The 16,517-nt window shown below is 38.7% G+C and overlaps 1 protein-coding gene across 4 annotated transcripts in view; it reads left to right on the top strand.

Moving 5' to 3' along the window:
• The window catches only part of sema5a (sema domain, seven thrombospondin repeats (type 1 and type 1-like), transmembrane domain (TM) and short cytoplasmic domain, (semaphorin) 5A), a 231,904-nt gene that overhangs the window by 194,069 nt on the left and 21,318 nt on the right, over positions 1-16,517 (top strand). For 3 of the 4 annotated variants that reach the window (XM_073054249.1, XM_073054250.1, XM_073054251.1), the window contains 3 exons: positions 6,590-6,808; positions 9,741-9,911; positions 12,735-12,890. In XM_073054249.1, the coding sequence (XP_072910350.1) occupies positions 6,590-6,808; positions 9,741-9,911; positions 12,735-12,890 (546 nt within the window). The remainder of the gene's footprint in view (positions 1-6,589; positions 6,809-9,740; positions 9,912-12,734; positions 12,891-16,517) is intronic. The other variant, XM_073054252.1, reaches the window with a different exon arrangement.

Below are 16,517 nucleotides of genomic sequence, written 5' to 3'. Positions count from 1 at the left end.
TTAGCAAACAAGTTTCCTTCATCTAATGGGCTATTCTGTGTATGTGAAAACCAAAACCAAAGTACAACCCAGGAAGCAACATAACTCTTAGAGTCTTAGGCTGGTTTATATTTGGCAGGTACAAATAGATAAAAATGAAAAGTAGAAATATCTCTGGTTTTCTTTCTTAGCATAGAATTCATGAGCCCTGAAGACAATATTCCACCTATCTGGCTAAGCTCAGCTAATTTAGCACAAGCTTGTGACCGAGCTTGGAACCAGATTTGCACCTACAAATATACTCTCCACACAATCAGCTACTCTAACACTTAATGCACTGATTTGTATGCATACCCTTGATAACAGAAACTTCAGATGTGCCAAATTAGATGGTAAATGCAACAGCTGCTTGAAGGGAGTATTAAGAGAATGGTGATTTTGGAAAAATTGGTTTACAGTGTGTGTAGTGAAAACGAATACCCAGTAAACCATAAAAGGAATAGATTGTAAAAGTAACTTTCCAGAAGTGAGGAACAACTTTTTGCAGAAGTAATATAAGAAAGTTATCCATTAGTTAGGGTCTGGAATATACTGCCGCAGATAGAAGTGAAAACAGGTTTATTTGTAACATTCAGGAAGAAGATGCTGAGGTATCAGAAATGAAGGGATTTGCGGGGCTTTGTAGAGTGGTTACGGGTAGAGACTAGCCATTGCATACATTTTACAGATCACAACTGTGTTGTCTGAGCTTTACTGTGCATGCATCCTGGCACAAGTAAATGAACATCTCATATTAAAGAGATTAGATGAGAGAAATAGCCCAATACTTTCAATACAAAATTCATTCTGTCTGTCTCTATATTTCCAACATATAGGGTTGTGTTGCTTACCAGCCAAAAGTTCCATGAAGAATTGTTGACTGGTCTGTGATTTCAGAAGCATATTCTATTGTTTGCACCTATACACAGAAGTACTAAAGTTGGGAACATGGTGGAGATCAGATGCACACATCAAACCTTGTACTCTATTCCTGGACTCACATTAATCCAGTGGTGGTGTGTATATTGCAGAGCCTGAGAGCCAGATACACCAGCCACATCAGCACATTTAGCACAGCCCATTCATTGGAGCGGGCTTGGTAATTTTCATGGAATAAAAATAATTCAATTTTTTTTTCATTTTGTTGTATATTTTAATTGAGGGTTTGAATTATTGAAAGTTTACAATGTGGAAAATGATTTGCCTATTGAGTTTGTGTCAGAGGAATAAAAACTATTGACCTCATCTCCCACTTTGCAACACTTGGCTTAGCATGCCACAATTTTTGAAATGCAGGTTCAAATTCACATTCATTTATTTATTACATGCACATTGAAACATACAGAGAAATGTGTCATTTGTGTTGACCACCAATGCAAGTGTCTCCGCACGTTCTGGCGCCTACATAGCATACCCACAATGTTTACAGAGCACCAACAACAACAGGACAGCAAAGAAACAAGTCTCAATCTCTTTCTCTCATTCCCTCTCCCTCGCCCTTGCCCTCTCCCTCTCTCTTCTTTCTCTGTGACACAGACATACCCTGCTATGAGGGTGTGAATGAGGGCCCCAAAGTCCAGGCTTCAAACTCCAGACTTGCTGATGATAGGACCACAAGCACTAGGCCTCGAACTCTGGTCTTTCCCTCCAGTGTACCTAGAAGGTCAGTGGCCATCGTACCTCCTGGCCAGGCAGAATCTGATCCTGGAACCCAGGAATGACTTGCTGACCTGGTGGGGGCACCAGACTTCATCCTCACTGGTCTGTCAGCCCGACATCCATTCATAGGTGCCCTTTGTCACATGTCCACGTCATTGGCCTTTGAACACAGAGCAGAGACCCAAACTCCAGCCAGGCCTCTAACTCCCCCATATTCCTGTCCCTAACCAGATCCCTAATTCCCCTGTCTGTCCCCAAAACCATTCCTACAAACATAAAACACTGACCCATGACCTCATTAGAATTTGAGCTTTGTTTAGGTGTGATTATGGTTTCTGTATCTTCAGCAACTTGAGTTGTAGACTCCTACCATAATCATTTCCCCTTTCATTCTTCTTCTGCTTATTTTAAATATATGTCTCCTGATTTCTGATCCATCAGTAAAGGGAAATAGTTTCTTCCTATTTGTCTATGGCCTTCATAATTTTATACATCTCAATTAATCTCAGCTACTTCTTTTCCAAACTCTGGCTCTCAGTTTTTTCTGCTTTTCCAATTTTGGCAAGATTGGAATGCTACTATCTTTGGCAACCAGAACTCTACACATAACTCATTGTGTGGCCTGACAAGTGTTCTACACAGCACAGTTTCCCTGCTCTCTTATATTCTGCACAGTAGCGAAAAAGGGCAAGTATCTTGTAAGCCTTTAACCACATTGTCTACCTGGCCTGTTTCCTTTCATGTTTTTGAGAATGCAAATTACAATTGTCCCTGTTCCCTCATGCTTCGTAATCCCTTCACATTCATTGTACATTCTTTTGTCTTGTTGTATCTCCCCAAATGCATCAGTATTACATCATTGCTTCCCAGAATTAAATTCATCTGCCACGTTTCTGCCTGATAAATCAGACTTTTATTCTCCTCCTGATATCCAAAGGTTTCCTTCCCACTGTCGACAGCCATGTTTTGTATCATCTGAAAATGTATTTCTTGTGTCCTCTACATTTATATAAAAATCATGAATATGAATGTGAAATACAAATGGAATCTTTGTATGGAGCCTAATAGAGTCCCACTGGTAGGAGCCTTTGAGTTACAATACCAGCAGCCATTGCCTTTTGTCATTGACTCAGTTCAATCTTCCATTCTCCTTTGATCCCAAAATTCTTTATGCTTTCTTGAGCAGCCTGCTATGTTGGAACTTGTCAAAAGCTTTGCTAAAATCAATGTAGACTATATCAAACACACTGCCTTCTTTGTTACCTCCTCGAAAATTCAATCAATGTAGATCACACAAGACTTTTCCTTAATAAATACACGCTGACTGCTCTTGATTAATCTGTGCCTTTTGAAATAAAGTTCTGCACTGACCCTCAACATTATGGGTGAAATCAATTAAATTGCTCCTGAAAGATCAATTTCTTGAGCAGCATGCACAGAATACTAGAGGACCTCAGCAGGTCAGACAGCATCTATGGAGGCAAACAAACTGTTGATGTTTCGAGCTGAGACATTTCATCAGATCAATTTTTGGATTGTTTTTTTTAGTAAGGACAATGTGAGAATTATAAGGTACTTTGAAACATGATTAGGATAAATCTTTGTAACTGAGTTGGTAATGTGAGCCCTTGCAGTCAAGGTCAATTCCAAAAATGTAGACAGACAGATAGAGATAGTATTACATGGAATACCCAGAAAAATACACCAGTGGAGTCCTTGAAATAAAACCACTAATTATTTAAACAATAAAAAGGAGAAACTGGTAAATGGGTGGGGGAATAAGTCAGTTAATAAGTCTCACGACATATGCCGGTGATATTAAATCTGATTCTAATAACCCTTCCAGAAAGCTTGCAGGCCCTTTCATCAAAGAAAGATGATTTCTGTTTCTGTTTAATTTGTTTCTGCTTCTTTTTAGTCATCTTCAAGAACAGACTAGGCGAAGGCCTTGACCAGGAAAGCCGTTAAAGATTTCAGAAAACCTCACTGTGAAATAGTCTTTTGTTGCACCTGTATCATAGGAGTGTAAAACATAGGAGCAGAAGGCCATTCAGCCCATCGAGTTTTCTCCCACATTCCATCATGGCTGATTTATTATCCCTCTTATCCCCATTCTCCTGCCCTCTCCCCGTAACCTTGGCGAATCAAGAACCTGTCAACCTCCATTTTAAATGTACCCAACAACTTGACCACCACAGCCACCCACAGATTCACTAACTTCTGGCTAATACAATTCCTCCTCATCTCTGTTCTAAATGGACATCCCTCTATTATGAAGCTGTGCTCTCTGGTTCTAGACTCCCCCACTATAGGAAACAACCCCTTACCGTCCATTCTATCTCAGCCTTTCAACATTTAATAGGTTCCAATGAGATTCCTCCCTCTCACCACCAATTCTTTTAAACTCCAGCATGTATAGGTCCAAAGCCATAAAACTCACCTAATATGTTAACCCTCTCACTTTTGGAATGATTCTCATGAACCTCCTCTGAACCCTCATCAAAGCCAGCACATCCTTTCTTACATAAAGGGCCCAAAACTGCTCACAATCCTCCAAGTGTGGTCTGGCCAATGCCTTATAAAGCTGCAGCATTACATCCTTGCTTTTATATTCTGGTCCTCTTGAAATGAATGCTAACATTGCATTTGCTTTCACACCACAAACTCAACCTTCAAGTTTACCTTTAGGGAGTCCTTCACAAGGACTCCCAAGTCCTTTTGCACCTCTCACTTTTGCCCTTTCTCCCCATTTAAAAAATAGTGTATGCCTTTAATCCTTCTACTTACGTGCATGGCTATACACTTCTCTATATCTGCTATTTTCTTGTTCATTCTCCCAATTGTTTATGTTCTTCTGCTGACTCCCTGCTTCCTCAACACTACCTGCCCCTTCACCTCTCTCCTATCCTCTGCAAATGCGTCCACAATGTCATCAATTCCATCATCCAAATTATTGATATACAGTCGACCCTCCTTATCCACAAGGGATTGGTTCCGGGACCCCTCGCGGATACCAAAATTCACGGATGCTCAAGTTCCTTATTCAACCTGTCTCAGTGCGGTGGACATTAGGACCCAGCGGTAGAGATCTGAATCCATAGTGTTTCTGTTCACAAAAATAATTACGATCGCAATTGAAAATAAAGTGGAAATAATAAAGCGATCGGAAAGAGGTGAAACGCCATTGGTCATTTGAAAAGCGTTAGGCTACAGTCAGTCAACGATCGGAACAATTTTAATGGATGAAGTGAGAAAGGCTCTGCCCCGATGAAAGCTACAATTATTACTAAGCAATGCAGTGGTTTAATTATTGAGTTTTGGGTTTTTGATCCTCACATCAACCCAGCAAGGTGGAGAGCACACTCAATAGCGGTCTGTCACTGGATCGAACTCGGGAAGAAGTTCCCGAGCCTGGCACTGAAACATACGTTCTTAAGTGTTTTATATGCATAGAAAGGTAAAATATATACTATATACTAAGACAAACGTTTGACTAACTGACGCTAAATAATACCAGATGTACCTGTTCTGACTTACTGAGTAAGAGAACTACCGATTTTTTTTCTATCCCAATCCACGATAAGCCTCGCACATCCTCCAGTATACTTTAAATCATCTCTAGACTACTTATAGTACCTAATACAATGTAAATGCTATGTAAAGTAGTTGTTATACTGCATTGTTTAGGGAATAATGACAAGAAAAAGAAGCCTGTACATGCTCAAACAACAAGTGCTGGAAGAACACTTCCGGGTTTTCGGGATTCGCGGCTGGTTGAATTCACACATGCGGAACTCGCAGATAAGGAGGGCCGACTGTATAACCTGAAAAGTAGTGCTTCCAATACCAACCCTTGTGAAACACCACTAATCACCAGCAGCCAACCAGAAAAGGCCTCCTTCATTCCCACACTTTACCTCCTGCCAATCAGCTAATTTTCTGTCCATGGTAGTATCTTTCCTATGATACCATGAGCTCTAATCTTGTTAAGCAGCTTCATGTGCAGCACCTTGTTAAAGGCCACTTGAAAGTCCATCATGAGATGTTATTTGTGTTGTGCTCCTGTATAGGGTCAATGCACTTCCAAAACTAATGGATTGGTACAGTAATGAATCATAAAGAGCTTTTGGTTCAGAATGTGATGGCATATCTCAGGAAGGTTATATTGGTCTTGAGAGGCTTGGAGTGTTATATCCTTAAAATTTATAGCTTTTTCCAGACGCCACTGTCAGTGACTTGTAGGAGTTTCCCCTGCTTGTTCCACATGTTAAAGTGCAAGGCCTGTTCTATTATAGTCAACACATGCTTATGCTCCTACCAGCAGAGGTATTTTTAGACCATGGTCTGGAAACTTCCTGTTCAGGGTATTTTAATCTTACTCTTATTTTTCTTGTATTCTTTGACTTCAATGGGTTGATCTTCCATCTGAGCACTATCACTTTGGCGGAACTTGATTCTGTTTCTCCATAAAGTGCCATTAATCCAGCAGTTCTGTGAGCTTCAGCCATCAATGGCTGTCTGATAGCCTCCTTGTGAAGTCTATCACACAGGTCTGCAAGTTTTCGCAGATTTGGGAAATTGCGTGCTGGTCCTGTGACAGGTTAAGCCAGGCACAAGTATAGCAGTTTTATTAAAATCAATGGGGAAAAGCAGCCAGGGATTGGTAAATAGACCTTGTTGTTTGAATTAATCCAATTTGCTTTGCATTTAATGTTCTCTTTTAAGTTTAATATTATTTATATTTTTAAATATTTTAATACTTCCATGTTGATATTGAATATTTATTTAAAACTATGCTCCCATACAATATTAGCTCTGCCACCATTTGCTTTTCTCAGTAGGTAAGGAATTTATATTTTTAGTTCCAAATTTAAGACTTTGATTCGATGACCTTATCCCTTTCTTCCTAAAGGGTTTTCTGGAAGCATCTTACGATATGGGAGGTTTTCTGTTTACACAGTCAATGGGGCTTGGTCTGCTTGGCTGCCATGGACTCAGTGTAGCAGAGACTGCAGTCGAGGAATTCGAAGTCGTAAACGATTGTGCAATAATCCTGAGCCAAGGAATGGAGGAATTCCCTGCCTAGGGCAATCAGTTGAATACCAGGAATGTAATATCATGCCTTGTCCAGGTATTTGCTGCTGCTCTGTGTCTAAAAATGACCTGTATAAAGGTGACAGGCTAAAACTGAGGATTCCAAATAAAATGAATGTTTCAAATCTAAGCAATTATATTCTTTTCCCTCCTGTATATTATGCATGAAGAGAAGGAAAGGTGGGGAAAAGTAGAAATATGCACATATCAACACTGTCAAATGTGAATATGAATTGATACTATCTTTCCCATTGCCAGGAACACCTAAAGATTGTACCCAAAATTTATGTGATATATTCTCTTCACATCTTGCTACATATATCCTACAAGGATATATATCTAATATCCTACAAGGCCATACTGTTTTATCCACCGTAAGTCGTGTGAAGGGGTACATGAGCTCTACTAGGATTCTAATCCTGAGCGTTTATCTTAACCTACAATCAGCTGAATTATTACTGTCTGTTTATATTATGCAAAGGCAGAATTAATAAAAGCGTTATTTCATTGGTCTGTATATAGTCTAATATTAAAATAATTTCTAAATCCAAATAACACATAGTTTTGGATCTATTAAAGCACTTGTAGAAATAAGCAAAGCTTCTGTTTATTATGATAAATTAGAGGAGATTGGTATCATAGCTAATATCTATTTAGGTTCATTTCTGCATTTGCCTGTTAATAGTTTGATTTATGATTGATATTACTGTTGCTTTTCCCTTGCCTTAAAATGATCTATAGTTGGCTAACTATTCTAGACTGACTATCTACAATAACAAGAATTGTTCCTGGACATTGAATTATTTATAAGAGGAGTTTACAAATATTGAATATTTTTAAAGAAATTTTTGGCTCAAGAGAAAGGGTGTTAAGGTAGAACTCCTGTGGTTTCCGGTGGCAAGAATGGAAGATAAAAACAATTACAAACCAAATTGTTATTGAAACATTTTTGCAGAATGGAACATAATTTAATTTAATCCAGGATAAACGTTTGGACCTCTGTGTATTCCAAAATCTGTCATAGACCATCAGAGAATTCGGGACTCATGTTTATCTAAAATATTTTTTTCTCATATGCCCAAGCTAATAATAAATAAACTGAATCTCAAATGTTTCAATCTTCAAATTTTGACATCAATACTGTGATTGAAACAGGTTCTCACATCTGCCATAGTATGTGACGAAAATACACCTAGGTATCAGCTGCAGCACCACAGGAATAATTGAAAACTTATCAGTGGCTGAAATGAAAAATATCTACAAAGAGCTTAGCAGCCCCCATTTGGTGCTGTACTGTGAGTTTCACCGTCACTGCATTTGGTGTTTGATTAAATGCAGAATCTGCAGATTGATTTATGTTGTTCATAGCCTGGCAGAGCACAGAAACATTAATGAAGAGGAGACAAAGTTGTATTCCTGATTTACATATGCACATAAAAGAGGGTTCCTATTTTCTTTATACACCATTCGCTGAGTTCTGAATAGAAGATTATATATGTTGAATATTCTCACATCATCTATCATAAATAGGTCAATTTAGAGACAAAAACCACATCTTCCTGCCACTTTATAAGGAGTTATCAATTACTTTATCTCTTCACATCCAATCTTTTATTGCTTCTTTTAAAATTCCTGTTTATCGCTTCAAAATTTTTGTTGCTCTATTGAAGCTGTTATGCATTCCACTGAATGCATCTTTGTATTAGAAAGGATGTTGATGGAGTTGTTTTGGCAATGTGATAAGGCTGTTGGCACTTCACGTTTTTGCCCACTTTAATTGAAGAATTCTGAGAATGGGTGGCAGACAGCCCCTTGGATGTTGTGATTGCAGAAATTAAAGTGCACGTGTAGATGGACTTTTGAAGTTTAGGAAATGAAACTTCCCCTAAGGTTAGGGGAAGATTTGTTGAGCTTTACCAGTAGCAGCAGCACTACATGTGTGCGTCCTTTATAAAGTACATGGTACATTTAAGGCAGCAGGTCACTTGTATGCAATTTTTTTGCCTGACCAGATGCAGCATAGAACTGTGCCTGAGCTGAGTGACCATAAGATGAAAGCTTTAAAGTCATGGAACAATTCTGATAAAATTGTGGTACCTGACACAAATATAACAAGTCCCTCTGGGTCATTTGCTTTATATTAATTTCCAAAAATTATATTCTTTTAAGTAGGAAAGTGATTTCAAATATGTCTGAATAGAACATAAGCAGTTAAGACATAGGACCAGGAGTTGGCCTTCTATCCCTTTGAGCCTTTGCTATTGATCAAGATCAAAGTTCATCTTCAACCCATGCAGTTTCTAGCGTTATCCTCAATGTCATTGATACCTTGAGCCAGTTGAATGAATCTTTGCTATGACAAAATACATCCTTTCTTAGGCAAGGTGACCGCAACTGTAGACAGTACTCAAGACATGGTCTCATTAATGTCCTATACAATTGCAAAAAATCTTTATTAGCCCTGTATTCAAATTCTCTTTATTATATTATAATGTCATTTGTCTTCTTAATTGATTGAAGCTTTGATCCCTTTGTCGGTTGCTTTAAACCATGACGTTACTCAAGCTCTCAGCATTTATCAAATGCTGTTTTCGATCGTATTTACCAAGTTACATTTTTCCACAATACAAGTTGAGTGAGAGGGCCATGCTTTTGCCCACTCACTCAGCTAGTCCATAGCCCCTTGGAGCCTCCTTACATCCTTCTCCATATTTACAATCCAAATTTAATTCACTTCACTAAATTGTTGTATCATCCTTATTACCTTAAATTGGTCTTATTGAAAATGAAGACAATAAAAACACTAACCCATAAATGTAATTTGCATTGCTGGATATCTTTTTTAAAAAAATAGAAAAGTTTTGGAAATACTCGACAGGTTAGGCTGCAACAATAGGAAGACAAATTATTACAATGTTTCAGGTTACATACTATTCATCAGAATGGTTACTATTTGTTTATTTTTAAAGTGGATGGTGGTTGGTCATGTTGGTCTTCGTGGTCCAAGTGCTCAGTTACTTGTGGAGGTGGACATTACATGAGGACGCGGTCCTGCAGCAATCCTGCACCCGCCTATGGTGGAGACATCTGTCTGGGCCTGCATACCGAAGAAGCTCTATGTAACACACATCCTTGTCCAGGTAAGGAATATAGAATACATCAGGGGACCTTTAAATATCCTTACTGAATAATTACTCTGCTATTTTAAAAATGATTTTTGTGTAAATGTGTTGATGACTGTAAGAGATGACTATAAGTTAGAAAAATGTGCAGAAAGTCAAATAATGTTTCCATTTTTTTCCTTCAAGGTGGAAGAGTTATATGCACAGAAGATTGATATCTTGCAATTTAGAAGGCCAAACCAGGATAGGACTTAGTGAATGGTAGGGCACTGAGAAGTATGGTAGAACAAAGAGATCTGGGAATACAGATCCATAATTCCTTGAAAATGGTGTCACAGGTAGATAGAGTTATAAAGAGAGCTTTTAGCACCTTGGGCTTTATAGATCAGAGAACTGAATACAAATATTGGGATGTTACGTTGATGAGGCCAAAACTGGAATATTGTGTGTAGTTTTGGTCACTTATGGACAGGAAAGATATCAATAAGATTGAAAGAGTACAGAGAAAAGATTACAATGTTAATACCGGTTTGAGAATCTGAGTTATATTTAAAGGTTGAATAGGCTAGACACTATTCCCAGGAATGTAGGAGAATGAGGGGAGATTTGATAGAGGTATAGAAATACATATATATAGAAATGCCAGCTGGCTCTTTCCACTGAGGATGGATGAGACAAGAAATAAAGGTTAAAGATTAAAGATTAGCTTTATTTGTCACATGTATTTTATATGGACTTCAGTAAAGCCTTTGACAAGGTTCCGTATGGAAGGTTAGTGAGGAAGGTTCAATCTTTAGGTGTTAATATTGAAGTAGTAAAATGGATTCAACAGTGGCTGGATGGGAAATGCCAGAGAGTAGTGGTGGATAACTGTTTGTCAGGTTGGAGGCTGGTGACTAGTGGTGTGCCTCAAAGATCTGTACTGGGTCCATTGTTGTTTGTCGTATACATTAATGATCTGGATGATGGGATGGTAAATTGGATTAGTAAGTATGCAGATGATACGAAGATAGGTAGCGTTGTGGATAATGAAATAGGTTTTCAAAGCTTGCAGAGAGATTTAGGCCACTTAGAAGAGTGGGCTGAAAGATGGCAGATGGAGTTTAATGCTGATAAGTGTGAGGTGCTACATTTAGGTAGGAATAATCAAAATAGGACATATATGGTAAATGGTAGGGCATTGAGGAATGCAGTAGAACAGAGTGATCTAGGAATAATGGTGCATAGTTCCCTGAAGGTGGAATCTCATGTGGATAGGGTGGTGAAGAAAGCTTTTGGTATGCTGGCCTTTTTAACTCAGAGCATTGAGTATAGGAGTTGGGATGTAATGTTAAAATTGTACAAGGCATTGGTGAGGCCAAATTTGGAGTATTGTGTACAGTTCTAGTCACCGAATTATAGGAAAGATGTCAACAAAATAGAGAGAGTACAGAGGAGATTTACTAGAATGTTACCTGGGTTTCAGCACCTAAGTTACAGAGAAAGGTTGAACAAGTTAGGTCTTTATTCTTTGGAGCATAGAAGGTTGAAGGGGGACTTGATAGAGGTATTTAAAATTATAAGGGGGATAGATAGAGTTGATGTGGATATGCTTTTTCCACTGAGAGTAGGGGAGATTCAAACAAGAGGACATGAGTTGAGAATTAGGAGGCAAACGTTCAGGGGTAACACAAGGGGGAATTTCTTTACTCAGAGAGTGGTAGCTGTGTGGAACGAGCTTCCAGTAGAAGTGGTAGAGGCAAGTTCAGTATTGTCCTTTAAAGTAAAATTGGATAGGCATATGGACAGGAAAGGAATGGAGGGTTATGGGCTGAGTGCAGGTCGGTGGGACTAGGTGAGATTAAGCGTTCAGCATGGACTAGATGGGCCGAGATGGCCTGTTTCCATGCTGTAATTGTTATATGGTTATTTTGAAACACATAGTGAAATGTGATGTTTGCATCAAAGCAAAGCAGTGAAGATTGTGCTGGCCAGTCTGTAAGTGTTGCCGCATTTCTGGTGCATACCCACAACTTAGAATGTGGGAGGAAATTGGAGCACGTGGAGGAAACCCAGAATGGTGGGGATTGAACCTTGGTCTTACAGCTGGAGCTGTGAAAGGTGTAATATTTAAGGGGACATGAGGGGGAGCAACTTCACTCAGAGGTTGGTGAGCGTGTGGAACGCACTGCCAGTGGAAGTGGTGGATGCAGGTTTGATTGCAACAGTAAAGGGAAGTTTGGATACCTACGTGGATTGGAAGGGCACAGAGGGCTATAGTCCTGGTGTGGCTCGATGGGACAAAGCAGAGTAATAGCTGGCCATCTAACAAGATGACCTGTTTCTGTGCCCTAGTGCTCTATGACTCTATATAAATTATATTCTGCAAAGTTCCAGTTGGTGTTAAGACATTCACTATTGTAGTTATGGTTATGAAATGTAGTTTCAGATAAATACGTGACTGAAGAAAATGTATCTCAACATAATTACACAAATTATGATGGATTTGAGATTTTAGGACAGCATTGTGGTAGAAGTATTTCACTGATGTCCCTCAGACTCCCCAGGAGAACTGGGCACGCACTTGAGTAAGATTTACAATTGAAACCCAAAAGTCAGCACAGAGGAAACTTTCAGTTAATTTGGATTCTAAGTTCATACATTGAGGTTTTATAATTTGAATATTCCTTGCTGATCAAAATGGTTAGACAGTATTATGTCATCCATTACTACTTATTTTGTTCAATATTAAAGAGATGAAGCACTTGAAAACTATCAGTAACGTATTTCAGAATGGTACATTACTTATTTATTGCTCACTTTATGCTGAGAGTATGTTTATGATTTTACCTTCCTATGTAGATAACTGGTCAGAGTGGTCATCATGGTCAGAGTGTGGGGTATCAGGTTCACAACGACGTACTCGCCACTGCAAAATATTATTTCCAGTGGGTTATCAGTGTTCTGAGAACAGCAGTGAGAGCAGAGCCTGTACCTATGACTCCAATTTCATCCCTGGTAAGTAGACTGTCAGGAGGAGATGTGTTCCTAAAGCTAACCCAAACTTTATCGTTAAATATGATTAGTTTTCTTGTAAAATTAACTACTCATATTTATCTTAAGACTTATAAAAAATTATGGGCGATGTTCAAAACAAGCCTCCTCCTCGGGCACACACTTGAATTCCCACTCCAATGCAGCAGTGTGACATCAAAACAAGCCTCCTCCTCGGGCACACACTTGAATTCCCACTCCAATGCAGCAGTATGACATCAAAACAAGCCTTCTCCTCGGGCACACACTTGAATTCCCACTCCAATGCAGCAGTGTGACATCAAAACAAGCCTCCTCCTCGGGCACACACTTGAATTCCCACTCCAATGCAGCAGTGTGACATCAAAACAAGCCTCCTCCTCGGGCACACACTTGAATTCCCACTCCAATGCAGCAGTATGACATCAAAACAAGCCTTCTCCTCGGGCACACACTTGAATTCCCACTCCAATGCAGCAGTGTGACATCAAAACAAGCCTTCTCCTCGGGCACACACTTGAATTCCCACTCCAATGCAGCAGTGTGACATCAAAACAAGCCTCCTCCTCGGGCACACACTTGAATTCCCACTCCAATGCAGCAGTGTGACATCAAAACAAGCCTTCTCCTCGGGCACACACTTGAATTCCCACTCCAATGCAGCAGTGTGACATCAAAACAAGCCTTCTCCTCGGGCACACACTTGAATTCCCACTCCAATGCAGCAGTATGACATCAAAAGGCAGCAGTAACGTTCAGGATGATCAATTCTGACCTAGCAAATCATCTGCAAAAAAAAACCTAACTTTTCAACATTGTGCAAATGAAAATTGATTTTTTTCCCCCGAGTGGAATGCAATTATAATGTTTCTCGGGTTGGGTCACCAGGATCTTCCTATTATGCATCATTTTGTACAGGTCAGCAGTTTTCTGCCCCAGAAGCTTGCGTTGTGATATCATTCCGTATGCATTGCTCATTTCAGACACCACCATGAATAATGAGTTCATATTGTTCTGTAGCATTTGGCGCTTAGGTCAGTCTGGGTTGCATTGATACAGCCTGAAAGGGCCAGCAACTTATTACCCACCCCGCTCCTCTTTTCTTTTTCTTTTTACAATATTTTTATTCTTTATTCATTAAAAAAAACCAAGATTTACAGAGTGCAACACATAGATACATCTCAATATAACTTGTGTACTTTCATATATTGTGATAAAATTGATCAAAATGTTATAGCATAACACATAAAGGTATACCACTCTGTAATCAAAAATTTAAAGATAGGTCATACATCATAAAAAAAATTATACAAAAAAAGTCAACCCCCTACCAACTACCAAAGAAAAAAGCTGATGGATAATAATGGATAAATTAGAAAAGAAAACATATTCGCTTAAGAAGAGAAGATAAAAATATACATAAAAGTCTGTGCACTGTTAAACTTTATAAATTGGAAAAGTAATTTAGGAAAGGTCCCCAGATATTATAAAAAGATTGTTTCGAATTTAAGACTGAGCAGTGGATCTTTTCTAAATTTAAATAAGATATAATATCACTTAGCCATTGAAGATGTGTAGGAGGGATAGGCTCCTTCCATTTAAGCAAGATTGCTCTCCTTGCTAAAAGAGAGGTAAAAACTAAAACCTGTAGGTTAGAAGTATTTAAAGTTATATCTTCATCTGCAATAATACCAAACAAGGCAGTAGGGGGATTTGGGTCAAATTGGACCCTAAAAAGTTGTGTGAAGGTATGGAATACTTCCCGCCAAAACTTTTAAATTTTAGGGCAAAACCAAAACATATGAATTAAAGAGGCATCAGCAGAGTTACATTTATTACAAAGTGGAGAAACATTCGGATAAAAACTGGACAGCTTCTGCTTAGAAATGTAAGCTCTATGAACCACTTTAAATTGCAGAAGAGAATGATGAGCACAGAAAGATGATTTATTAACCTATTTAAGAATTTTATTCCATCTATCATCAGAAATCTGACAATTTAGGTCATCCTCCTGTTACGTACCCCGTAACTGGGTCACTTACCAGCAAAGATAGAGAGGTCAGTTGAAGTCTGATGGTACTATTTTTTTAACCGTATTTATTGATAAAAAGTCACAAAATAATATCAATACAAACATACAGATAATATACTTCGTCAATACTAACTCTAAAAGCGCGGGTATAATAATAATCAATAAGAAATAGCTCTATCGTTGTCTAGGGGATAATGTATTGTCCGATGGAAATATAAAAGTCACTGTCATTCAAGCTGCAGCTCTTTGGGTTTAAGAGAGACGGTTTAAACTTGCCCAGGTTTTTTATGATGCCAGTCCTTTGAGTCGGGGGAGTTGATTTCCCCGTTGCTAGCTAAAAGCCGTTTTCCATGGTTCCAGCCACCAGTCCCAAGCAACGGAACTGAACGCACGTGGTCTCCTTCAAATGGCTTCCCGCTATTACGGGATCGCTAGCGTTTCTTCTGGTGCGTCTGAGGGGCTGTTCCTACAGACCCTCTTTTATCCTGACTCGCAGGGTTGTAGATGTCAATCAGGTTGGGATGATGCAATCTCGTTCTCACCCAGCCCACTTTTGCCTGAGGGCATTCACGTAGCATAACATCTCAATCCACAAATGTGTCTCCAAGAGACAATGGCCATGTCCCGTGGCTTTACATCGCCGGGGAACGAGGCATTCTGCACGTCTCTCTCTCATTTCCTGGGTCCCCTGACCCAACCCAATAGTGATCTTGCGATTCTCACAATGGAGTGGGTTGCAGGCATAACACTCCCAAGTTTTTTTTATTTTATTTAATAAGTCTTGTCTAGATTCAATCAACAAGTTATAGATACCGGTAATAGAACCATTAACAAAAGGTTTTAAATTTAAAAGATCGTCCAGTAAATTTTTATCAGGACCTATAGGAAAAGTAGTTAATTGGAAACGTAAGAAATCTCTAATTTGAAGGTATCTGTAAAAATGTGCTTTTGGGAGTGCAAATTTAGTTGACAATTGGTCAAATGAAGCAAGAGATCCTGAGATAAACAGGTCCCAAAAACACTTAATACCTAGTTCATCCCAATCCTTAAAGACTTTGTCAGTCATGGAAGGGATAAAAAAATAATTAAGGAGAATGGGAGATGATAATGAAAAATTCGCTAAACCAGAAAATTTCCTAAATTGAGACCAAATCCTTAAAGTTTGCTGAACAATTATGTTATCTGTTATTTTATTTGCTGAAAAAGAAGAATATGATCCAAGAAGAGAGACAATAGAGGAATTTTTTACAGAATTAACTTCTAAGGAGACCCATGATGGGCAATCTTTACGATAAATATAACAAGACCAGAAAGTAATATTCCTTATATTGGCAGCCCAATAGTAAAACCTAAAATTGGGTAGGGCTAATCCACCCATCTCTTTATTTCTTTGTAGGTAAACTTTACTTAAATGAGCTTGCTTATTATTCCAAATAAAAGATGTTAAAATTGAATCTAAAGAATCAAAGTAGGTCTTAGGAATAAAAATAGGTAAGGCCTGAAAAAGATATAAAAATTTAGGAAGAATCTTCATTTTAATCAAATTAGTTCAGCCAATTAGGGATAAAGAAAGAGGAGAC

The sequence above is a fragment of the Hemitrygon akajei genome, chromosome 8 (assembly GCF_048418815.1).
Source record: "Hemitrygon akajei chromosome 8, sHemAka1.3, whole genome shotgun sequence".
Classification (NCBI taxonomy): domain Eukaryota; kingdom Metazoa; phylum Chordata; class Chondrichthyes; order Myliobatiformes; family Dasyatidae; genus Hemitrygon; species Hemitrygon akajei.
Note: the sequence above shows the minus strand (reverse complement) of the source record. Positions and strands in the feature narration are given on the sequence as shown.